Genomic DNA, 24,994 nt, shown 5'->3' with positions numbered 1-24,994 from the left:
CTTTATTTTCTATTAATTGATCCTTTTTGGTGATCATATCATGTAACATTAATCTTCTAAAGTAACTAGTTGGTTAACAATTTTAATATCCTCTCATAAATCTCATATTTAGCTAATATATTCCCTATTTATGAATGTATAATAATGTAACTTAAATCTCATGAAGATGTGGCCAGCACTCTATAAACAAATTGGCCGGTAGAATGCTAGCCATTTGACTATCATCACACATTTTCATTATTATAAGAAAAATCCGACTTCCTTAAAATTGCAACAATTTAAGTATGTATGTATCATGTTAGATGACACACTACTTTAATCATTATACATATTAAATTTATTTTTATATAATACTCCGTATTACTTCGTATTTATCAAGTTATTAGTAGCAAACTAGCAACATGAGGTCAAAAAAATTTGATAAAACCTCATATGATATATGTATACAATGTGGGACCAATAAAGATTTGAAGCATAATTCTATAGTATAATAATATTCGTTCAAGAAGTAAATTTTAGATGCATTTATGTGGAGTATAATTTCTAATAATGTCATGAAAATTTTGTTACTTCGTAGATTCTTTATAGTCGCAAAGTGTTTAGCGATACACGAAGTATCCACGTCCTCAAAGTGCAAAAATGATAGTTACACAACTACTAAAAACAAATCTATCCACATTAGAAAAATTCAGTCCACGAACAATACATAACGAAACTCGACCATTGACGGTCCAAATTTGCAGGAAGTTGGTTATTTTAGGATTTTAGCATAACGTGGATAATTGTAAAAAGAAAAAAAAAACAATTTGTTTGTTATCCATGAGTAATTTATTTGTTGTAGACTAGTAGTAATTGTAGACTTGTAGTTATTTGGTGTGAAATTATTATCTTTGTTATCCATTGTTATAGACTTGTCGGGCTTGTTTGACATTGTTTTTGGTAATCTGTTTTTTAGAAAACAAAAAACTAAAAACAGGAAACAAGAAAAAAGTGTTTCTACTTTTTTATTGTCAGTTTTCAAAATTATCATGTTTTTAATAAGTTTAAATAATTTTTGATTCATTTTATGACATGTATCATATGATTTTGAAAAACAAAAAACCAAAAAATAGAAAACCACAACAATGTTAAACGAGGCCGTAGTTATTTGGTGTGAAATTATTATCTAGGTCAATATCATGTTTTAGCTTAAGTGAAATTTGACCATACTTTGACTGGTTTTTATGGAAAAAAAAAATTGTGTGATCTTGTAAAATTTTCAATTTGCATTGTCCAGATAAATAATTTCCACAATTTGTCATTTCCCTCTCCAACCCCTCACCAGTCACCACACCCGAAAAAAAAAAAAAAAAAAAAAAAAAAGATGATCGCACCCTAAATCAAAAACTAAATTTCATGATTGTTCCCTCTATATTAACGGTGTTATGTTTTTTCTCTTATATCAAAAACTAAATTTCATGATTGTTCCCTCTATATTAACGGTGTTATGTTTTTTCTCTTAATTTGCCATTATAAATTTTTAAAAACACGTTGCCTGCATAAATATACCTTCCTTAAATATAGTACTCCATTTTACTCCTCAAAATTACTTTCCTTATAAGTTTGTAAAAACATGTTGACTACATAAAGCTCATTTTAATGGAAAATATTACAAAGTACTGTACATTCAATGTATGTTATAAGTTCTTGAAAACGCGTTAACTACATAAATATACTTTCCTTAAATTTACCATACATTTTAATCCACAAAATTATACAGCATGTACAATGTTTTTTATTTATAATTTCTTCAATACGCGTTGACTACATGAATATACTTTCCTTAAATACATTTTATATTTTTATTCCATAAAATTACTTCCCTTCTCACCCAAAAAGAAAATTACTCGTACTTTCCCATTCATCATTCTTATCCAAATAATAAGTACACCGTATACGGCACATCATCAATCTATCTCCTTCCCAAAAGCCAGGATTAAAAAAAATCAATTTTTTTACCATTAAAATATTAAATCTGTTAAAAAAATCATTTTTTTTACCGGAAAAAAATTACTGCAAAATATCTTTCGTCATCCCTTTCCAACGACTCAACTGCCTATTTCCCCCCTTTTTTCACCCCACCGACCCTCTTCATTCAACTCCATCTTCTTCTTCTTCTTCCTCCTAATCCTCTCTCTTCAATCTCAATTTTCTGACTATTTTTACAGAATTTAATTCTTTCTTTTTCAATACAGAACAAATTTAATTAAACCCTTAATTTTGTTTGTCCTTGTTTCATTTCATACCTTTCAAATTACTCATCTCTTTCTCTCTCCTACGATACCACACAAACAAACACATCCTCTGGATCTCAATCTTCCAATTCTTCTTTCTTTCTACATCAATTTCTCACTTTTTTTCCTTTTCTATATAAAACCCAAACATTTGTTTTAACAATGACACACAATTTCCATTGTTTTCAATACACCCCCTTCTTCCTCTCTAACCATCTATCAACAATCAATCCCTAATTTCACTTCAGTACATCATCTACATTTGTGGGTATCAATCGATTTTAGGAATTCTTTTTCAAAATTCATTCTTTTTGAATTTTGATTTCTGGGTTTTATTTGAATTTTGTTGGGGTTTTTTTCTTTTAATTTTTTAAATTTCTTCTCAATGACTGTCGAGTTTGCAGATGATGTTTCATATTTAACTTTTCTACCAATTTCATTGATTTTTGTTCTGATTTGTTTGGTTTCATTGTTGAAGAAGAAGAGTAAAGGGGTAATGGCGTTTGATGATGGTGTTTTCTGGAATGAGCATAGGCTTCAGAGGCTGAAATGTTCTGTGAAAAATTATGATTGGGGTAAAATTGGGAGTGATTCTGAGGTTTATAGATTGTTTAGTGCCAATTCTGAGGGTAATAAGTTGGATCCAAACAAACCCTATGCTGAATTTTGGATGGGTACTCATGAATCTGGTCCATCTCATGTGCTCAAAAAAGGGAATATTTTTGCAAATGGATTTGGTGCTAAGAATAGCAAATTTGGGGATTTTGAGGGTGACACTCTCAAGTCTTGGATTGAGAAGAACCCTAATGTGCTTGGTCATAAGGTTGTTGACAAGTGGGGTTATGATCTACCCTTTTTGTTTAAGGTAAAATTCTATTGATTTTGGGTTTTTTTAATTTCATTTTAATTTATTGATCTTGCTGAATTGCATGTTTATTAGATTGCTTAATTGGAAATTCAATGTTTGTTTGAGTTTTGGAGAAATTTGCATGTGAATTTTGTATACTGTTTACATTTTTATGGACTAATTACTTATGATTTTTGTGGAAGTTTATGTTGTGAATTATGTTTACCTTTACATTTTTATGGACTCATGGGATTGTATTTGGTTAATCTGTGATTAAAAGGATGAATTTGATTGTAATGTTGCTATTTTGAACATTGTAGGCGTTGTCGGTCGCAAAGACACTGTCAATACAAGCTCACCCATGCAAGGAGTTGGCTAAGAAATTGCACATTAGGGACCCACTTGTTTACAAGGATGGCAATCATAAGCCAGAAATGGCTCTTGCAGTAACAAAGTTTGAGATCCTTTGCGGATTTGTCAGTATCGAGGTATGAAGCTTGCCCGAGTTTCCTTTTCATTAATCTCTATAGCTGATTATCTGATTTTTCAGGAGTTAACTTTCTATTGAAATCAAGTGTTTGAAACTTATTCTGTAGACTGTAGTTAACTAGAAGTCTTGGCTGTTTAGACTTGTCATAAAGAGTTTTTATATGGAGCTCATGTGTTGCTGTTTATTTGATTTAGTAGTGTATAATTAAATACAGTATATAAACTCGTACATAATTGATAAACTTTTGTCTTCTTGGCTTATACATCTTTTGTTTTTTGGACCATTTGTTGTGTCTTTTTCTTTATGATGTTGTTTCTTAAGTAATCTCTTAGAAGTGCAATCTCCACCTCCCTTGATTCTAAGAAATCGATGAATCACTTGTAAGATAAAATCGTTTTGGCTAATGCATTAGTTTCCTCTTGTACCTCAGGAACTCCAAAGGATTCTTAAAGGTGTTCCAGAAATATCACAATTGGTTGGTGCTGCAGTTGTGGATCAGCTGCTGAACATTACCCCAGAAGATGGGGAAGATACAGTTAAAATTGCCTTGAAACAGCTGTTTACTCAAATTATGTCAGCAAGTGAGCATGTGATTGCTGAGGTGCTGTCTCAGTTGATTCCTCGTCTGAGGAAGAAGGATGAGGTATGTTATTTTTCTTATTGGTTTTGTGTTTTACTTCATTTCATGTTGCTCTTAGTTTTTTAAATATGTAATGGCAGATTTTGAAATACTTTTGGCAAATCTTATTGCTCTAATTTGTATAGTAGTATGTAAGAAACTGGGTCCTGATTCAATTATCAATGTAGAAAAGGGCCATTATGCAATTTGTGAGCCTGATGTCTGACGCACATTGAGTTTGTTTTAATGTAACAACTGTTTTTTTTTTTTTTTTTTTTTTTTTTTTTTTTTTTTTTTTGGTAAACAGTAACAACTGGTTTTTCATCATATCACGGGTGCAGTGTTTGTTAATTTTCTTTTTTTGAGTTGGTTGATGAATTTAGCTTGTTGCTTTTGAGGATGTTTTACTGAAATTACCTATGTCCTGTTTTATTTGTTGTCAATGAAGGCTTGCTCAGTCTTGAAAATGTTTAGACCTATGCCTCTGTTAGCTTATCTGATGCAGATTTGGCATAGTTCTGTATATTTTAGAATCTACTGTTTGTGATGGAATCCCTTATATGTGTTTAGCACATGTGCTTTATTGTTCTATTCATCAAGATACAATTATTTTCCTCACTTATGTGGGTCCTTGTGAAGCTATTGATCTAATGACATTTTCTCTTATATCAATCAGTTAACATCAGAGGAGAAGCTGGTCCTACGGCTTGAAAAGGAGTATCCGGGTGATGTGGGTGTGCTGGCAGCTTTCCTTATGAACTATGTAACGCTAAACCCTGGTGAAGCATTATGCTTGGGGGCAAATGAACTACATGCATATGTATCTGGTGATTGCATTGAGTGTATGGCAACTTCAGATAATGTTGTTCGGGCTGGTTTAACACCCAAAAAGAGGGATGTTAAAACATTATGTGATATGCTCACATACAAACTGGTAAGCTCTTGGTTTACTTGCTTGAATATTTGAATCCTGCTTTACTACGGAGTACTAGAATTTAGTTTTAGTTTGCATTGTTCTTGGTGCAATCCCTGAGTGATGTGTTGGTACTTAGGTGGGGAATATCAGTGCTTTAAACTCCTCTGATACTTCTGTATTTTTCTGATCACTTCCTTTAGATAATGGTTTCACACTCGGCTTCTCAGTACATTTTTTGGTGCATGAATCTTAGTTTTATTTAACAGTTTTATACTATTATCATTTCATGTAGGTTACAGTAGTATTTATGACAGGTTTAGGGTGGCAAAGTTTTCTGTGTTGTTCTTGGCCAAATTGTGTTTTCCTCATTTCAATTTTAGTTTGAATCGTATTGATGAAACTCGGTTTTTGATAGGAAGTTGTACACACAAGCAATTATGGGCTGTGATAAGACATAGTAGTACTGCATATCATCAAAGTAATATATCTGACTGTACTCATCTGATTTTCAGGGCCGACCTAATATACTTAGGGGCTTCAATGTAGAGGGTACTAATGGACTCACAAAAAGGTACCGTCCTCCATTTGAAGAGTTTGAGGTTGATCATTGTGATCTTCCTGAAGGAAAATCGACAAAGTTTCCGTCAATGGCTGGTCCATCCTTATTTTTGGTCACTGAAGGGTCTGGAATAATCAAAACAGCCTTTTCTGCGGAGATGGTAAGAGTAGGTGATGTGTTATTTGCACCAGCGAATACGAAGATAACCATAGAATCTTCTGGTAGAAGGTTGCAACTCTACCGAGCTGGAGTGAACAGTAAATTCTTGTGATCTGAAGGCTAAGTTGCATAATTTTTCAGATTTTTTTTGGCAGCCCCTAATGCATCATAATTTCACTATTCTGAGATTAATGTATCTATGTATTTGTTGATTTTAGCAAAAGGGCTTCTGTTGTACACATGCTACACAAAAAAAAATATATATATAGTAAAAAGTAGTAAGAGAAATTTCTTACATCTCCTTCCTCTTTTGTCTTGTGTTTAGTTTGCTTCCCATCTGCACAAATATATTTGCTCTGATCGATGTACTATTATAGATAATGCAAACTTAAAGTGAAATTTTTTTGCCAGAGTTAAGCTAATGAATTGTGGAAGTACTACGTATTTTGAAACGCACTAAGTATATAAATTGTGTGATTTGAGAAAACATTGCGTGGTTTTGAGCTTTCTCTTTCACGGTCCAACTGGATTACCACATTCTACATTTCTTACTACTTTACATGTTAGATCATCACACTATTTACATAAATTACTTTTGACTATTGATGATTAAAGATATTGCTAACTCATTACTGCAAATTCATTGCATGTTCAAGATGCTGAAGATAAAAGGGTAAATTGGCTTGAAAAACCGAGTACGAAGTATGATTTAACATACGGAGTAATTTGATAAAAACTAGCCCTAAATGGTTTGTCATTTTCATCCAAGTGAAGATTTGCCATCAGAAGTTGCGACTTGCGAGTGATGTCACTAGAAGAAAAAAAAAAAAAAAAAAAAAACATTCATAATATACAAATTTTTGCAGTGCACAATTGAGGTATTCAGTTAGTACTACTAATTCAACTAACATAACATCAAAGTAGCAATTAGTGCCGCTTTCATCGTGGTTGGAAAACTAATATAATGTTAAAAGATTAACCAAATATCAATTCACAATTAATTGGCAACCTATCAATTAACTACTAACAGACATGTCTGGCCTGCTTTTTGATGATTGCCACATCTAAGAACAGTGACTTCAACAAGTTCACATAAAAACAACCAGATACAATTACTCCATAAAACTATATCATTCAAATTAAATTAAAATATAGATCCAATGATTTTCTCAAACACAATAACAGATTCAACCAGTTTCCCAGTTGGGATATATCAGAGGAAAAAGATGAGCCAGTGCCCAGTTTGCTTAGCCTTTAGAGGCAGAAGATTTGGAGAATCAATAAACATTTTTTCTAACCTTCAAACCAAAGCACAATTGCTTTCAGAGACAACAGTATAGAATTTCTACTTATAAAAACCATACACCCAATTATACTTTCAACAACCCATGCTACAATCCCCAACTATATTTGCATAATAAAAACAAACAGCGGTGCAAATATGCAGGACATGAACAAGGTTGTTTAGGACACGAACATCATCAAGAAACCATAGTAGGCTAGCAGTTTTAGCTCCAAAAAAGATAGATGTTCTACAAACACTTTCAAAAGCTCAAAATCTTTGGCAGAAGAGAAAATTTCATAATTGTACTTCTGTTCCTAATTAACAATGCAATTCAAGGTGGATCAAAACTTAATAAGTAGTACTATCTTAAAGAGAAAAATAGACGAGATTTGCAATTGGTAGCACAAAACTCTGATGACATCCTGATTGCAAGCTTAAGCCTCTGGATTAGGGTATTCAAAAACTACATCCTTTCCGCAAAGCTTCCTGTAGACGCCAGAAAATGTCTCTAGCTTGTACTCTGTGTCGTTCTTGGCTTTGGGGTCCAAGAATACCTGCCCATCAACAATCAGTTTTACATCAAAACACGTAAACAAACATTCAAAACCTGAGCTTCTGAACACAGTGCAGTTAAATATACATGCAAGTCTTATAATACCTTCATGATCTTGGATCCATCTAGACGGTATCTGCAACGCTTTCCAACAATCTCAGCAGGCTGCACAAGGTCCTCAAGAATGTTCTCATGCACTGAAGTGAGAGTACGGGATCTAGGACGCTTGGCTGCAGAACCCTTCTTTGGGGGCCTCACAATCCTTCTGGTGGCAATGAAGACGACATCCTGAAGAGATAGAAGGATAAGAATGGACAAAAAGGTAAGAAAAACAAATCAAACATAACTCAAAATTAACACTGTAATATTCGACCACATAACTCTACCTAATAAATGTCAAACTAAAAATGTTTAATTTGGAGACATCAGATATAACCAAGAGAAAGCCACCCAAGAACATAATTGCCAGCTAAGCTAGCCAGTAACAGAAGCTAATACCAAAGGAGCAATCATACTAGCAATTCTACAAGATGTCCAAAGACTACAAATAGACCACCAGAATACATGAATAAGCGCACTGTCAAAGTAGATGTCCATACAAAACACCATACTTGAAGTGATCAAACAGCACAATAATAGATCCTAGTTAGAAAATAAAGCACAATCCTAATATGATGCTTATCAACAGTTCATACAGCTTAATCTTACATAGCCATATTGGAAATAACTAAAGGCTGTTTTCAATGGAAGGCACAAAAAATAAATGGACAAATTCTACCCAACAAACTTTATAAGCAATAAAGTAATGCAGGTTGAAGTTACCTTGCCACTGAACTTCTTCTCAAGCTCTCTCACCAACCGGCTGTGAATTTTGCGGAAAGATTTTCTCAATCTGTAAGGGACATGGATAACAACAGCCTTTTTGTTGTTGGAAATGTCAACCTGACTATACATTGATTAAAAAAAAAATTATCAAAAACCTCAAAGCAAACAAAGATCTATCACGTCATGAGCATACAAATCAAGCAGCACTTACGCAGCAGAGTTGATAAACAGATCCTTCAAATCAAGTCCGAGCTCCTTGTTGGTGGTCTCGAGGTCAAAAATAGCCTATAAAAATAATTAATCCTCAATTACAGCTCGTTTCTCAGTGAATGTATTCACAACTAGTCACATAACAATAAAGCAGCTTAATGTAAGCAAACGCTACCTGAGCAACAGTATCCTCGAACTCAGTTGGGTCTACACCCTTATCTTTCTGAATCTTCCTCGAAGAAGTAAACATTTTGACAAAGCTGAAACACAGAAACAAAGGACAACACAAATCAGCTCAAGTCACACAGTACTTCACTGGCAAATTCCATCTTAAAATAAACTAGCATTCGACTATTACACATAGCACTAGATTTCAAAATGCACCAATTCTAAGCTAGATGATCCTACAAAACCAAAATAGCCTTATTCTAACCCCAAATTGTCCAACGCATGATCCCATAATAATCAAACCGTTGCCACTGGTACAATGCACATAAAATGGTTATAATTTATAATGGTCCACAATGATTCAAGGGACCTACTGATTGGGTCTTATCAGTAAAAACAATGTCTAACATTTGAGTGAAAAGGCAACCCATTTTCATATATTAAGCCCATAATACAAATCTATCAGACTATCATCTTACAAATTATTCAATTTACTAAAAACTCCATCATTACATTAAATTCTAAATACTTCTCTTAGATAATGAATGCTAATTCTAAGTTTCCAACGGTACTACCAAGTAATTCCAGCAAAAACTCATATCATAATTTCTCCCAAATAGCAAAATAAAACCATGAAATCAAAATAAATACAATTCTAATAATCGAAGCCGAAAACAATAAAAAGAACAATTTCATTAAATCTAACATCATAATATTAAAACGCAGTAAATTAAACCCAGATAATCAAACCAATCAAAGATGCAAAATTTCCAACTTCTAAACCCTAGAATCAAAATTTATAAAAACTCGAGCATAGTATACAAATCCAATTCTACATTTCACTAAACCCAAACACAAAAACTAAAAACGAAATGCATTGAACGAACCCAGAATCTGAATACAACCCAATTGAAGAATAAGAATACCCAGAAAGTAAGAATACGTACCAGAAGTCGGGGATCTCAGGGAGGAGAGAGAAAAACCCTAGTAGGGGAGGAAGAGAAGCTGCTGCAAATAGAGAGAGAGAACAGAGAAGGGTTGAAGGCTGAAATGTAGGGTTTATATGAGAAGCCTCTTTTTTAGATGGAGAGTTATTTACCCTAGAGATCGACGGCTACGATTCATGGCTTTTCTCTCTCCTGGGCTTGGCCCATTTTTACTTATTTGGGTTTTCGGGTTTATGAACTTATTTTTTATAAGAAGCCCTAAGTTTCAAATACTAATTTTTTCAAAAAATTGTTCTTGTTTGACTTGTCAATGTGAAACTTTAACCAATAATATATTTAATTATTTTTAAATACGAACTACTAGTACGGAGTATAAGAATAACCTATTCACTACAACTTAATTTCAGTTCAATTCAATTCAGTTCATTTCAGCTCCTAATTTCATTCTCTCATAAAATATTCATTTCAGCTCCAATCAGTTCAGTTCAGTCCAGCTCCAATCAATTCGGTTCACTTCAACTCAGTTCAGTAAATGTGAACAGGCCCGAAGTTAATATAGAAGACTATGTATTGAAGAGGTTTGGCAAGTATTCACATAAATCTATTTGATCTTATGTATAAATCATCAACATTGGTTAATGTGATGTGTTTGATTAATGCATGCAAAAATCAAACTGGAAATTTAATTTGAAACGAAGGAAGTATTATTTTAGTAGGTTAGAACCCAGTCATTCGGTTTAAGTAGTGTGGGAGTGGAAAGTCATGGTTGGGTGATTTCTAAGTATTTGACAATTAATACGAATAGCTTTATTATAGAATACTAGCCGTATTCAGTTTTCGATATAATTTTATTCTATCCGAGTATCTAGACTTAAGTACCGTTTAGATATGATTCTAATGAGTTTGATCAAGTCAACATGAATAGATTATAGGGAAATTGTTCCATGTACCCTTGAGGTTTTAAAAAATGCACCGTGTACCCCTGAAAATTTTTAAATGCACACTATACCCTTGAGGTATGTAAAAGCGTGCACCAAATACCCTTAAACTTACAATAAATGTTAATTTTGTTAAATTGAGACCCGCTTAACATCAAATTCTATTAAATTATTACAGTTTAATGCTACTATAATGCTAAACCATTTAATTATAAAGTAAACTTAACTAATAAAGCAAATTCAGTTTCACACCCAAAAGTTTAGGATTTAGAATGATCGATGGAGTTCAAATTTTGATATAATTTATACTTTTAGGCGGTTTTACTAAAAGTAATTGTGGGCATGATTTCAATTTAATAAGTAAATGATATGTGCATTTGTTGGAGGATTAGTGTATTTGGTGCATTTATTTACAAACCTTAAGGGTACATGGTGCATTTGAAAGTTTTCAAAGGTACATGGTGATTTTTTTTAAAACCTCGAGAGTACGCGGAACAATATCCTTTTTTTTCTAGCAAGTAATATATTGATAAGTAACTTGCAAACCATTAAGGCAATAACTACTTCGTTATTCCAAATTAATGCCACAAGGCTATTTTTATGCTCGTTTGTTCATTTGGAGAATTCTAAAGAAGCAAAGAAAAGCTCCATTGGATATATGCTAAAGAATAGATCGAGGATTGTAACAATGGAGCTTTACCTTGCTATCCTGATGTATTAATGGTTACTATCCTCTATTGTTGCTTACTTGCTTGATGCAGTGATTATGCTAAAGAAAACACGCAATCAATTACTCGTCTGATAAAGTCACAAGTCTACTACACATAGTTCTTGGTTATAGTTAGAAGCTTAGAACCACTTGACAGATGATTGAAGGTTACCAACAATAAAATTCCAGAACAAAAAGTTAACCATGCAATGTTTGATTAATTACAAGTTTACAACTAACTGGGCTTCTAAGAAGCCACTGAACTAAAATAAACCATAACAAAAAAAAAAAAAAAAAAATCCCTTGTCTCAGGAGTCAATAGTCCTTAACCAGGAAAGAATAACATTGGCACCTTTTTCCCAAGAACAATCCAGCATCATATCGTGTGCAACTCCATCCACGCAGACGGGAGAGACACCATAGAATTTACCCGTTTCATCAAGCCCTTTGGCATCCTACAAGGATATTAATTATTAATCATCCCACTTTTTTAATGACAAATAAAATCATAGAACAAGAAACAAAACCAGCAAAAGCGGAGGACCTAGGTGCATATCATCTAGTGTAGAATGTGGATTATAAGAGATGACGTGAAAATTAAGGAGCATATTAAAAAACAATTATACCACTATGAAGTCATCTCTTGCACCCACAACAAGAACTTTAACAGAAGACTCAGGCACTGAAGGAACAGGAAGGGAAGCGTTTAGCTTCCTCAAATCAAACAAAGGCAGCCTTGAGCTCTCTTTCATCAACATTTGATACCTGGAGTATCAGCAAAGTTGGAGATCTTAAGAACACAATGCAAAGCTAAGTTGGATATCACATGGAGTGTGCATAACAAGCATGTTCAATAAGGCAAGCTATCCAGCTACCTTTGGACCAGGTTGTCGTCCATCTGCGTGGAGAAAAATGTTTCCTTGCAAAGTGACAAATCGGTCTGAAAAGCTTTTGCCGCTAAGCTGCGAGTTACCTGCCAAAAGTAGAATGTAATTAAGATTTTTCATTGTTACACAACATCACATTTGGGGTTTGAAAGGAGAGGGAGGCATTAGCAGAATGGTCACCCAACTAAATTTAACAAAGTGGTTTTACTGTAACTCAAATAAGTTGGACCAAATACAGTATAGGCCAGTTAAAATTGATGATTGAGATCGGGATAGAAATGAACAATAAAATTATAGTAAAGTACTTTGTAGTTGACAAACACCAAGTACATCTTGTCCTGACAGAGGTACTAGTAGTTTTGGCATAGATAGGCAATATAGTCAGATTACAGGGAGGAAGAGTGATTAGTGATGGACTAGGAGGTGGCACCTGGCATGCAGACACCAATGAAGCATTGGACCAATCCCAACCCCTTTAATCATTTGTACTACAATTTGTAGCAGCATTCTGCAGATTTGAAATTAGAATTGGTTTTCTAAGGGTGGAGCAAGGTGTTTCTTTAATTTATTTTTTACGCCATAATTTTGCTCAATAAGTTGATGCACAAGTTCAGAAGAACTTTCGAGCTATGAAATTCCCTTCAAGTCCTCAACTACAACATCAGTTCAGAGTTGCTCCAAACTAGGAAGGTAAGATACTGTCATCCTAGACAAAAACTTGATCCTTGCATCCTTTCAATAAGAATTTTGGAGGTAATTACTTTTCTAGCTCACTGTAACAGCTGGTATGACCCATGGTTTGTATTTTGTAATAAAAAGAGTTATTGCAAGGTTTTCAAAGTGTTTCCACTAGTCAACAACTTTTTCTGTAAGTTTCAGCGACACATATTACACCAATTACGGAGTACAAAGTAAATTATGAGTATTGTAGATTTTCTAACAGGTGCTTCTGATACTAAAAATATTTAACTAAACAGTAAAGGTACAGATATTCGTCAAATAAAAAAAAAAAGGCACAGACATCAACTCGGGAAGGGGGTTTAGAGATCCTAATAGGAAAGGGAAAAAAAACTTATGCATGCATGACAGCATGACCATGATTTATGAGGTTTATTATTAAAAAAAAATAAAAATATCTACTATAATGCTGGTTTCTGACAATCATTTAACAGCGTAAAATCAATCAAAGCCTTAATCCCATAATAGCGTAAAATGATTGAATTAAATCAATAAAGCCTAAGAAGCAGGCAAAGACCAGTATGACAAATACTAAGAGAATGCAATACCTTGAAAGCAGCAATTGGTTTGGAAAAGAGATATCTCCACACTAAGCCACTACACAACAAAAGTAACAAGATACTATTAAAATAATTAGAAAAGGTAGCTTATAAAAGAATAGTAACGAGAGGGGAAGGAAAAATCATCACCTATTACCCGACGGTGGCACAGAGCAAACAAGTACAGCTCCCGCAAGATCTGGGTGTTGATTGCCCATATCTAGCAACAAAGGCCGTAAGTATTAGAATCATAATTGATCATATTCCAAAATGGAACATGCAATTACCACCTTGCAAGTGAATAAAATTCTGTTGGGAAAAAAAGATTGTTGAATTTTCCTGCTAGATGATTTCATGCACGTTGATTCTTTATAAGGATACGACTCTTTCTTCAGCTAGCTACTAATATATGCTCTCAAATATAAGGAACATTATTATCAAAGCAACATCATCACAACATCTCAGAGAAGAGACAGCTAGGTTTCATCTCTCAAAGTTGAATAAACAAGACACTATCACAATATCTTCAAGATTTCATACATTATGTGAAACAACAGACGGTAGTACGGTACTAAAGGAAGGAACATGAAACAACCTAACATCTGCTTGTTTCCTAGGCTTGATAAGTAATATTGAACGATAAGACCTCCAAATGAATGTCCAACCAAAACAGCAGAAGATGTAAGTTCTTTCTTGATAAAGTGTGCAACATCAGCTGCATGTGTCTACTGAGCAATACAGATTCCAGAATAGTAAGATGACCTCATTAAGATGTACAAAATAAGCTTTCATATATTAGACAGCCGCAGCTGGAAAACTTCAGATGTTCAGAAGAGGGGATAGAGAGGAGGAAGGTACCGCGAATGCATTACCTGGAGAGTGCCAGCAGCTTTATCAGCAGGAGCATCACTCTCACCCTGGCCAAAAGCAGAAATCACATCAGCAAAGACTCACTTCAGCAACCAATCAAGCTTAGTGATGGAAGAGAGAATCCCTTACTTTTCTTATCCAATACCTAGGGGTGATAAGAGCCTAGTTGAGCTCAGGTCGAAAATACTATATAAGCAAACTAAGCTCAACTTAACGGGCTAGAGTTTCTTTAAATATGTAATATTTTGTATATGGTACTATACATTTGACTTGCCTTTACACAATACTTATGAGGTCTTTAAGTGTAAGCATAGACTTATTATTAGCAATCTTATAACCTCAATATATTAATGTATTATACTTCGTATTTTTCTTATTGCTATTCTCAAATTTGAGTTTAAAATTATATTGAAATTTTTCCCGAGCTATTCATTCTAGGCTCGAGCTGAGATATAACTCATGTAGATGTAAGTGTTAGAAGCAAAGCTACCTACCCTGAGTCCCTGACCTTGAGCTCAGCCTGACCTGTTATCATCCAACAACATACTTCTATACTAATCTAGCATCCTATTCTACAGTGTCCCATTGATATATAATCATCAGCTTTCAATAAGCTAAAATTTAACACAATCCCAGTGATCAAATGTAGTATTTTACTTTCGTGCCACGAATTTGATGACTTTTACAGGGCATACATATATTTTAGAATTATGATAAATCACTTGCATAAGTGCAAATGCACCATATGCAACATACTCAAACCCAATACATACAAAAAAATACACCCCAATTTTATTCAAGAGAGGCAAAAGAAACAGTACATTAGTACAACAAGTCACGATTGTTATCATAAACAATTTTATCAAACTAATAGCAATACAATCATCACCAAAAACCACAAGAATCAAGATGCCAATATAATCTAGGAATTATATAAGCTAAAAAATAAGTATACTATACAATTACCCTTTTCAATTTTCATGATATTAAGCCATGAACAAAGCCAAAAATTCATCTCAAATTTAAATTACCAAAAATTGAGAAGAGCACTGACCTGAGCTAGCAAGCTGAGGGCAAAACAGTCAAAGCCATGATGAGAAAAGAAAGGCAACCAATGTTCAGCCCAACACCAAGCACCATGGAAACTACCATGGACAAATACAAGCGGCGGACTTTCTCTCTCCTCTTCATCTTCTTTCTTTTTCTGTTTCTTCTGGGAAATTACCTCCATTTTTAACCCAGATGAGAGCTCGTGAAAGCGACGATTCTGCCCTTGTTTTAGCTCGTATTGCACTCCCATTTTGTACCCAGTTGGGCTGAGAATTGCCAGGGGTTTTACTGTCATTTTAGTGGATTGTGGGAAGGTTTTGGAGAGAGGAAATGAAGGGAGACAGATTGTAGCTGCCATTTTTATGTAGGAAGTAAGCTATTGTGAGTTTGTGACGAAATTGAAATTGGAATTTATCTTCGGCTAATCGGCTCTTTCGGTCATAGAACTTGGAAGTCTTGGGATGGAGTTGCTATTTACAACAAAACAATTACTAGAGGTAGCCATCGAGCCGGCCTAAGCTAGGTTAGGTTGGGTTGGGTTGGAAAATCTAGACATGGAATCGCATCTAATTAGTTTGTGAGTTTATTATACGGGTTAGTTTAGGCACCTAAATAGTTGTAAATTATGATGGTCTTGGAAAGTTTTATGAGTCGGCAAGTAGATTTAAATGTTTTAGTTTGTTTATAATTTCACAAATTTTTATATGTGGCTACAGAGATTACTTATATTGGTGTTACTCAGTAAATCACCCATGAATAAGTAACCCCTGACCGAGTGAGACCTCTGAATAAGTAGTCCCGGCCACACAGAATAAACACCGTAATATTTTAAATATTCGAACTTAGCCGAGTTCATTGGCTTCGATTTCAATTTGGGCACAATTCCCAAATGGAGTCAAGTTGAGTTGGTTTGACATTGGGTCAAAGCTGATTAACCCATTTAAGGGACGGTATAAGTGGATCATGATAAAGCAAGCCCTAACTAGGCCATATGGTCATCTCAACCACAAACACTCTACCTAGACGTCACCCTTACCACCTGCCCAACTAGCTCCTACATATATTCAATGAATGAATGAAACTCTTACTCGTTATTTTCTCTTCATTGTTTGACATGTTGCAAATATTTATGCATTTGATAATTTTAATTTTTGAATTGCTCTAATTTCATGTAATTCTCTTGTCATAATTTGGCGGAATTAAAGGGTTCTTGATGTAGAGAAATCACAAACATGATAAAAGAAAAATATATCAAACATACAAAGTATTAATTATTGTACGAGTGTCATCCTCAACTCCTCACACATATTCTTTTTTCAAGTAAGGGTGTGCATATTCCTACCAACTCAAAATTTACTTAGTATGTGGAGTTGTGGACCAAACACTAATTATAAAGTATAAAAAAATAACGAAACCATTCCAATTCAATAAATTCATCCAAAACCAACATTTATCCAATCCGATTGTTGTCAACCAATTTCCTTGACATGACTTTAGACCCGATCTTTTTTGTTGCAAAATCCTACAATACTAATAAGGAGCCACTTGTAATATTAGGGAAAATAAGGAATGCAATTTCTTTCGGATATGTTGTTTCATGGTTTTTTTATTTTTTTTTTATTTTTTTTAACAACTTGAAACAAATCTCATGTTTGTTGTGGGAATGAAAAATGAAGGTGGGTTTTGAGAACAAGAAACCTTTGGATCAGTTCCCATGATCATTTTATCTAGGGATGCTGATGGGAAATGAGCAAACTGTCCAAAATGCCATTGATGAGAAAAACGAAAGTAATAATATGCATTGTAAGGGTGTATTCCCGATATATATCCATTACGATCCAAACAATTTAAGGCATGTTCTGATTGACTGAACTGAGGTGAACTGAACATTTTACGAGAAAAGAAAATTAAGAACTGAACTGAAAATAATATGAAGAGAACATGCCCTTAATCGAACAAAAAAATCCAATAAATTATCTATCTATCTATCGTCTATAATTATTCAAGTTAATCACATAATTCATACCCTATTATCTCAAAATTCTCATTCTCATATACCAAACGCCCCATCATCCAATAGCCCAAACCAATATAACAAAGAATATTAGCCGGTTAGCCAACATGCCAAAGACCGACCACAAACTTTATGAAATGGTCCAACGACTTCAAAGACTTAACTCCTAAGTTCGTGCTTCAAGGACTTAAACTTGGGCGAAAACAATTACTCGTACCCAGATGCCTGAGAAACTAGTTAAAGCAACCATTCATTATGGCGTTGAAGATGCAAAATAGAGATTTTGTTTCACGTAATTTTTGTTAAATTTCATATTTTACATTTTATTTTAGAATTCTAATTGTTTGAATTTTCTGGGGATTAACAAGATGATGTCTCCCAAGCCAACTTCTGAGGATCGTTACTCAGTTTATTCCAGGTATAATTAAATTTCAGTCCCTTTTATTACTTTTGCATTGGATTCAGAACCCTAATTTCCGACGATTATTATTAGTTTTAGTATTTGGATTCTTGTGATTTTGTTTAATTTTTGCTCAATTAATGTTATTAGACTGATTAATATACTTGGTTATGTTGAACCTCAAGACCCTAGATCATTTTTTATTTTATTTTATTTTTTATTTTTTTTGTTGGATGTGTTTTAATAACGAGTAATAAAATTGAAAATGGAGGGTATAGTATATTGTGATACAAAAATCTTCAATTGGGAGTTAGAGCTTATCTGGGGTGTTGAGCATTGAGATTGTCTTACTCTGGAAGTTAGGATTGACTGGAACTTGTAAGTTATACCTAACTACCTAGTCAAGATGGAATGAATTGAGTTTATTAGCCGAATGGTTTGAACGAGGCCATTTATTTGAAATGAGTTGCTTACAATTATGTTTGCTTCCATTAGTGAAAATGAAGAATGGATTGTTTGATTGGATTTACCTGGTTAGATAAACATTTTTTGTATTTTTCCTACAGTATATACTTTTTATTTGGGGTTTTGTTGCCTGGGTCAAATCAGTTGATGATGACTTTAATGGAAGGAGTTCCCTGGGGTGTACAATGTAGTAGGATATTATTCCGAGGCTTAAAATTTTATACCACGAGCTACAGACGAGAGATTGGGTCATGGAGGTTTAAAATTATGGATAGAAGTAATTGGATTGGTTAGGCTTTAAACTTGAAGGTGTATAGACGGTGATGTATACATCGTATATTACATTGGGTGGTGACATACAGTACAAGGTGTTGTCTTATTTCCCGAGGGGCAATGTTTTGATCCACGTAAAACAAAAGTCCACGGAAAAACTAATACGCCAGAATGAAAGTGAAGCTGAATTGGTAATCACAATTTAGTTGGTCAAAAGAAAGCTTAGTAGATGGCATGAAATTCCAGGGCTTCCCCCATGGGATTTAGTCCTTGTTTCATTGGTCAAGTCTCTGTGTAACTCAACATAGTACATATTTGCTTAGTTGTTGGTGTGTGTTTGTTGGGGTTGGGGATGGGGTGCATTGGGGTTGGGGATGGGGTGCGTTGGGGTTCTGGTCAGGCAAGCATGATTCTTTCTGTATGTATGTCAAGTTGCCAACGGGATCCAACTGACATGGGAAGCATGGGGAACATCTTTATTTAAAGATACGGAGTGCTGCATCAGTAATGTCTGATGTCTGAGGACAGAATTTTCTAATCATGAGTAGTTATGATTTATGTGATCTTTAATAGATAGTGAGCTATGTTACTCAGACTCTTCATTTCACTATAAGTACCCATGTTGGATCCCCAACACAAGGATATCAAGTATCGACACTTCACACTTCATTTTAATCTTTAAAATTTGGATATTCTTGATTCTTTACACAGTATTCAAGTCAGATACTTGGACAAGTACTCGTGTTTGACACACTTACCCCGAGTTTCCAATTATGAGTACCGTAGGTCGTAGGATGTGAGTCAAAATTCTGCTGGTATTGCTGATAACATAAAAGAACTCAAACTGCTTTTGAGATCTAACATTCTAACCATTTTTGAAGTACTTTCATTTAGCATCATTAAGGTCAAAGTTTGTAACTTTATTTTACTTACTCATGTAGTGTTTTTACCAATATTTATCCCTTTTGCTGCCACTTCCTTTGTATAAACTAATTCCCAATGATATGCTTTCTCACAGGCAAACTCCTCTTAGAATCATTCATTTCACTGGGAACTTTATGCGGATATGGTCAATCTATTCCATGTACCATTATTTGTCTCAGTCAGAATCTTCGGTTGTGCTATATATCTTCAGTTGCTTGGTTCCATCATCCATCGTCTTTCTCGTTTTGCAAAAACCTTGGAGAGGAAGGCCACTTTCCAACACACAGGTTAGGCAACAAGGAAACAGACATATAATCTTTGTTTCCTAATACCATTTAATCTAAAATTTGGATTTTCTTACGTCTTCCAGATTGTTCCTTCTTTGATAAATGGAGCCATAACTGCTCTGTATTTCATCCTTTGGGTGAAAGGAGTCAAAGCATGTGGCCCTCTTCGGTATGATTTCTTATTGTCTACTTATGATGACTTCATTGGCAAAGATTGAAATGTGAAAAAGCGCCCCCCCCCCCCCCCACCCCCCTGATTTATTTATTTATTTATTTTCTAGGGTAGTATAAGCTGATAGCATCCTTTGATGGACCAGGATAATGAACTTAGTGTCCCAGCTGTCATTTTTGTAGCAGTCTCCTGTTTATTCTTCAATATTGTTTCATATATGTTGCTTGTGACCTTTTTCCGCATATGGTATCACTATGAGAGAAGGTAATTAACAATTACAGTTGTTCAACGCAGAGCAATTCTTGCAGAATACTCAGGTGCTGTACTTGGAGTATTATCTGCAGTTCTATATGGGCGTAGGGGTCATATCTGGAAGAAGGTAGCTCCAAGCTTCTAACTGTCTCTCATCTTATTTCCATATATTTTTTTTCCTTCTTCATTAAGGCAGCTTGAATTGGTAATATCATATTCTTTGATCTATCTATTGCCACAGATATTTAAGGGGAAAAAAAAAACTGGTCACTTTGAAGCTTGATTTAATGAGTGTGATATAAAAATTGCATTTTCTTGTTGCACATTGTCTTGGTTAATATAAATTCTGTATATTTTTGTCAGGTTGGTGGACTGGTAGCAATGCTAGCTTCCCTCTACTTCTTATCTCAAGGATGGGCCATGGCCACTTATTCTCCTTTTTATATCCTTTGGTTACATAGGCTCCTATTTCTCCCATGGGGAGGGAGAGAATATTTCCCTGGGTTTGTTTTTGATATTATCCTAGTAGTATTAAAATAAATACAAATTTGAGCTGTGAACTTAACCATAGATTACCGTCAGGAGAGAATCTGGATTCTGATGCTCAGAAGGAAAAGGTATTGGGAATGAGAGAAATGGCTGTTCCTATGTTGGCAGGAATATTATCAGCTTTCAGAAGAGTTATCGCACGGCGTATTTCAATTAAGGTTTCTATCTACTTCATACATATGCAGTTTAATTTGCTCAACCTGCTATTAATAAAAAAAACCTGTCTTAATTTTCTATCTATGAATTTCAGAATCAGCTTAAGAGGCGCCTTCATGCCATTACCATTGCTTCTGCTACATGCTTCATGTTTCCTGTTGCCATGTGGGACGTGATACTGGTATTCTGAACTCAGTCTACTTTCATCATGTTCTTTTTTTAATTACTAGAAGTGGGAGAATGGGAATGTTTGCTATTTGACCTTTTGGGTATAACTTGTGTGCTCAATTGGATTTTAATGTATGGTGTTGTTTTGTACTTCAGGGGACAGCTCCTGATAGCAATAGGGATCTTCCCTTTTCCACGTGGCCTTACATAAGCACCATCCTTTTTGGAGTGATATTGATATCCTATGTTGAGAATATTGCAGAAGAGAGGTACCTAGCCAGCTATTCTATTATTCTCCTTATAGATATCTGCTGTTGGTGTTTGTTGTGCATAATATGTAATAAGATCTATCATATATTTAAAGTTGTGCATCCTTGAAGATGTAGACTTATAAAGTGTTTGGTCTCTCAAGGTCACAACAGTTAATTGTATTTACCTTGCCGCTGTAACTTTTAGCTGAGAATCATCATTGTTCTACGGTGTCGTTGACATTATTTCTTATCTTATTGATGTGTTGGCTATAGTGTTGTGTGAAGCTCTAAATTAGCTTTTTTTCTGTACCTACCCAAAAGAAGGCCTGATGTTTAAGGAGCTTCCTTTGATGTGATGATTAAAAGTCAAGTCACAGTTTGGAAGGATGAAAGGAATAGATTTTTGCATCATGTCATGATCTTGATATGAAATACAGCATAGAGTTCATAAAAATCTCCCTTACTTTCCTTTCTGATAATTACTCAACTTTTCATCTAGGAGCATTAATTTGACCTAAATTTAAGGTGAAGTAGGATGTGACGCCTCTAGTATATGTTGAAGTTTTGCTGAATACCATGTTTTGATAGCTGAAAAGTGAAAAAAAAATTGCACTTTGAAGCTGTCCTGTTTGTTTGCTTTCACTTCTCCAATAACTTTCCATTGTATTTTTCAAGAAAATGATATATCACTTGAATATTGGTATGTTTCTGTAAAAGTTTCTTATTCTTAACTAGAGTCTTTTTGAATCCTTGCTCTAATTTCTGTGTACTGGTGGAGCTATAAAAATGAATGATGAAGTCCTTGTGTCTGTGTAGGTTGCACATGGTGTTTTCATCTCCTAAACACCTTATGGTAGCTGGAGGATGTATCATTGTATTGGAGATTTTGTACAAAATGGACTTCTCTCTGGCAGGATTCATTATTTGCTGCGCACTTCTGGGTTTTGGTATGTGTTATAACTTGTTATTAAATGTTCAAGTTTTAGTAGTAAATGATGTTGCAGGAACTCTAATAATGATATCTTGAAGTCAAATCGCTTTAATTAGGAGATTTTGAGCTTTGAAGTTATAGAAAGGTCTTTTTTTTTTATTGGATATCGCCAATTTGGTTGACTTATAGGGAGTTTTGTATTTCCTCTTAGTAACAAGCATATCTCGATTCTCATGTCTTGCTATCAGTAAACATGGTTTTTGTTCTCGCTTTTACCAGCTTTCTTAAAATATATTATGTTATAATGAGTTGATGTCTGGCTTGATTAGAAGATGAATTCAGTATGTGAATCTTTGCTTCTGCTCAAGATTGATGCTGTTTTTTCCTCCTTGGAAAATTGTATGGCTGCATTCCCAACTATGCATCCCCTTTTTATTAAACAGTCCCAACTATGGCCCCTCATTTTTAAACATGCCAGTCCCAATTATTGATTAACTAAAGGCACTCTTAACGATTTATTAACCATTTAGCCTAGAATAGTCCCAACTTTAGAAGTGTTTTCTGATTTCTAAAACTAGCCTCTTGCAAGCTTATTTATTTCATCTCTATGCTATGCGTCAGTTTAGGGAGTTTCCTTTTTACCTTTCACTAAAATATAGATAAATAAAAGAATAAATTAGGCTTTAAAATAAAAATATTCTTCAATATCAGACATGGTAGAGACAAATCAATTTATTTCATAATAATTATAAGTAATAAAGGGCAAAACTAGAACAAATAATTTATCATTATACATCAACATTCCATGATTAATCAAGTAATTAAGTATATCTTATATAAATCTTTGGTAAAAATTGATGTTACTTTTGGTTTTGATATAGAAAGAAGTGCTCCAAGTAGACCCATAGGGTTCGGGTAAGGGTCTAAAAATTTTATACCCTAAGGTCCGGGTAGGGTGTGGATAAAAATTTACGGGTACGGGTATTACTATACCCGGCCCAGACCCTACCCATTGCCATCCCTAGTTTCTACATATTATGAGGCACGTGAGATTGTCTTTGGAAAACACTCCAAATGTTCCCCACACTCTTATCAAACAAGGTAGGTATTGCTAACTCCAGCAATTTTCTCCAGGCACCAGGCCTTGGTATCTTCCTCGTGTTTCATGTGCTTAAGAAAATTTGTTATAGTTTATTTTTTGGGGCGTGTGTGTGTGTGTGTGAGGGAGGAGGAGGGGGGGGGGGGGGGTGGGGTGAAGGGAAGCTTTGCTCCATCTTTTATTTCTGGTTATCTATATAGTTTGAGGATTAAAGGGTTTTATTCCTAGTTTTGAGTCTGACAAGTTTATTGATTGTTGTGCACATAGAGAGACAAGAGTTTTGTGCTTTTAATTGTCTCTTTATCTTTAAACTATTACTTAATGTCTACACTCTACAGGGATATATGAAGCAACTTCTTTGGAACGTCCAAGGCGAGATCATCAAACTCTAGAACCTTCAGAGAATTTATTTGAGGAGGATCAGATTCAGATGTCATCACTGCCAACTTAAAGTATGATCGCGTTGGAAGTTCACTAGTCAGCTAAGATGTGGTTATATATTTTAATTGGTTTATTTTGGTGAATTGGTTTTTTGACTTGATCATATTGAAGAATGGAGTTTAAAGTGAGGGAAAGGGAAGAGAGTGTGTGTGAACTGGGAAGTGATGCTAGGCCTTGGGTATGGACCCTGAGACTAAATGTAGGCTATGTAGGTAGTGTTGTAGTACAATTTAGTTTGAATTATAGCACAATACTGAAAAAGTATGTGCACTGATCTCTAGATGTAAATAATACATTACAGCTGATCATTGTAGATATTATCAAGTTAGACCGCTTGATTGTATTTATTTTCTTACATTTAGTGGCTAGCTTTGCTAACTAGTCATTTCTACTTGTGCAGCCGAGATTGTAGATACCTAAGTTAAACCAGAAGAATTTAGCTGGGACTGAGAGCTTGATGTTGTAACTCAGATGGTGAATTTTCAGGAAAATGTCAGTGTTTTTTCATCTTTTAGGCAAAGCTTGGAGGCTCGAAGATTGACTTGTGAGATCAAACAAGGTAAATTGATGTTGGATTGTTGGTCTGTCAATGTTGGGACTTGGGAGCTACTTGTTGGAAAGAGATTTTAGTAGTTCGGGAATATGCAGCGTATGAAGAATACTAAACTTGGCTGTGAAGCAGCATATACTCAACTGGAAAACATAATTGTAGTTAATTTTTTTTTCTCGAGACGATAAGGAAAAGGGAAAGTGATTTTATTTTTGCATCTCTTTCCTGTTTCTTGTATTGCAAATGTGTAGTTTAGTGATACAATCAATTCATGACAGATAACTTGTTATATTCAGTCTAATGTTATTCTTACGCGTCTCTTATGGCTAATTCTTGTCTAAAGTGTGTTATGGAGTACGGAATATTTCCTTTTTGGTTTATCGTCCTTTACAATCATCTTATATACGCACACCACTGTTCTTGATCCTACTAAATTTATCTTCATTAGAGTAACAATTCCGTTGATCTGTATTGCAAAGG

General features: G+C 34.5%; 4 protein-coding genes across 4 annotated transcripts; 2 read left to right on the top strand and 2 right to left on the bottom strand.

Moving 5' to 3' along the window:
- The first annotated feature begins 2,158 nt into the window (after window positions 1-2,158).
- On the top strand, window positions 2,159-6,160 carry LOC145591279 (mannose-6-phosphate isomerase 2-like). The gene is made up of 5 exons (XM_081647690.1): window positions 2,159-3,138; window positions 3,441-3,608; window positions 4,041-4,253; window positions 4,906-5,163; window positions 5,658-6,160. The coding sequence occupies exons 1-5, from the start codon at window positions 2,659-2,661 to the stop codon at window positions 5,973-5,975; spliced, it is 1,437 nt and encodes a 478-aa protein (XP_081503816.1). The 5' UTR covers window positions 2,159-2,658; the 3' UTR covers window positions 5,976-6,160.
- A 1,184-nt stretch (window positions 6,161-7,344) lies between these two features.
- Window positions 7,345-9,923, bottom strand: LOC145591278 (small ribosomal subunit protein eS7-like). Its single transcript, XM_081647689.1, has 6 exons — window positions 9,852-9,923; window positions 8,912-8,996; window positions 8,738-8,811; window positions 8,524-8,647; window positions 7,807-7,989; window positions 7,345-7,702 (listed from the first exon to the last, which is right to left on the bottom strand). Exons 2-6 carry the CDS (start codon window positions 8,984-8,986, stop codon window positions 7,583-7,585), a joined length of 576 nt encoding a protein of 191 aa, XP_081503815.1. The 5' UTR covers window positions 8,987-8,996; window positions 9,852-9,923; the 3' UTR covers window positions 7,345-7,582.
- A 1,768-nt stretch (window positions 9,924-11,691) lies between these two features.
- Window positions 11,692-16,011, bottom strand: LOC145592804 (uncharacterized). Its single transcript, XM_081649311.1, has 8 exons — window positions 15,587-16,011; window positions 14,535-14,579; window positions 14,258-14,387; window positions 13,813-13,882; window positions 13,672-13,720; window positions 12,374-12,471; window positions 12,125-12,263; window positions 11,692-11,953 (listed from the first exon to the last, which is right to left on the bottom strand). Exons 1-8 carry the CDS (start codon window positions 15,938-15,940, stop codon window positions 11,807-11,809), a joined length of 1,032 nt encoding a protein of 343 aa, XP_081505437.1. The 5' UTR covers window positions 15,941-16,011; the 3' UTR covers window positions 11,692-11,806.
- Window positions 16,012-17,726: 1,715 nt separating this feature from the next.
- On the top strand, window positions 17,727-24,830 carry LOC145591276 (uncharacterized). Its single transcript, XM_081647686.1, has 11 exons — window positions 17,727-18,014; window positions 19,753-19,945; window positions 20,029-20,114; window positions 20,412-20,496; window positions 20,733-20,811; window positions 20,946-21,076; window positions 21,169-21,255; window positions 21,399-21,511; window positions 22,310-22,440; window positions 23,862-23,975; window positions 24,365-24,830. The coding sequence occupies exons 1-10, from the start codon at window positions 17,965-17,967 to the stop codon at window positions 23,972-23,974; spliced, it is 1,068 nt and encodes a 355-aa protein (XP_081503812.1). The 5' UTR covers window positions 17,727-17,964; the 3' UTR covers window position 23,975; window positions 24,365-24,830.
- Window positions 24,831-24,994: the final 164 nt, after the last annotated feature.

The sequence above is a fragment of the Chenopodium album genome, chromosome 18 (genome assembly GCF_948465745.1).
Source record: "Chenopodium album chromosome 18, dcCheAlbu1.1, whole genome shotgun sequence".
Taxonomy (NCBI): domain Eukaryota; kingdom Viridiplantae; phylum Streptophyta; class Magnoliopsida; order Caryophyllales; family Amaranthaceae; genus Chenopodium; species Chenopodium album.
This window is presented reverse-complemented; position numbering and strand designations above follow the sequence as displayed.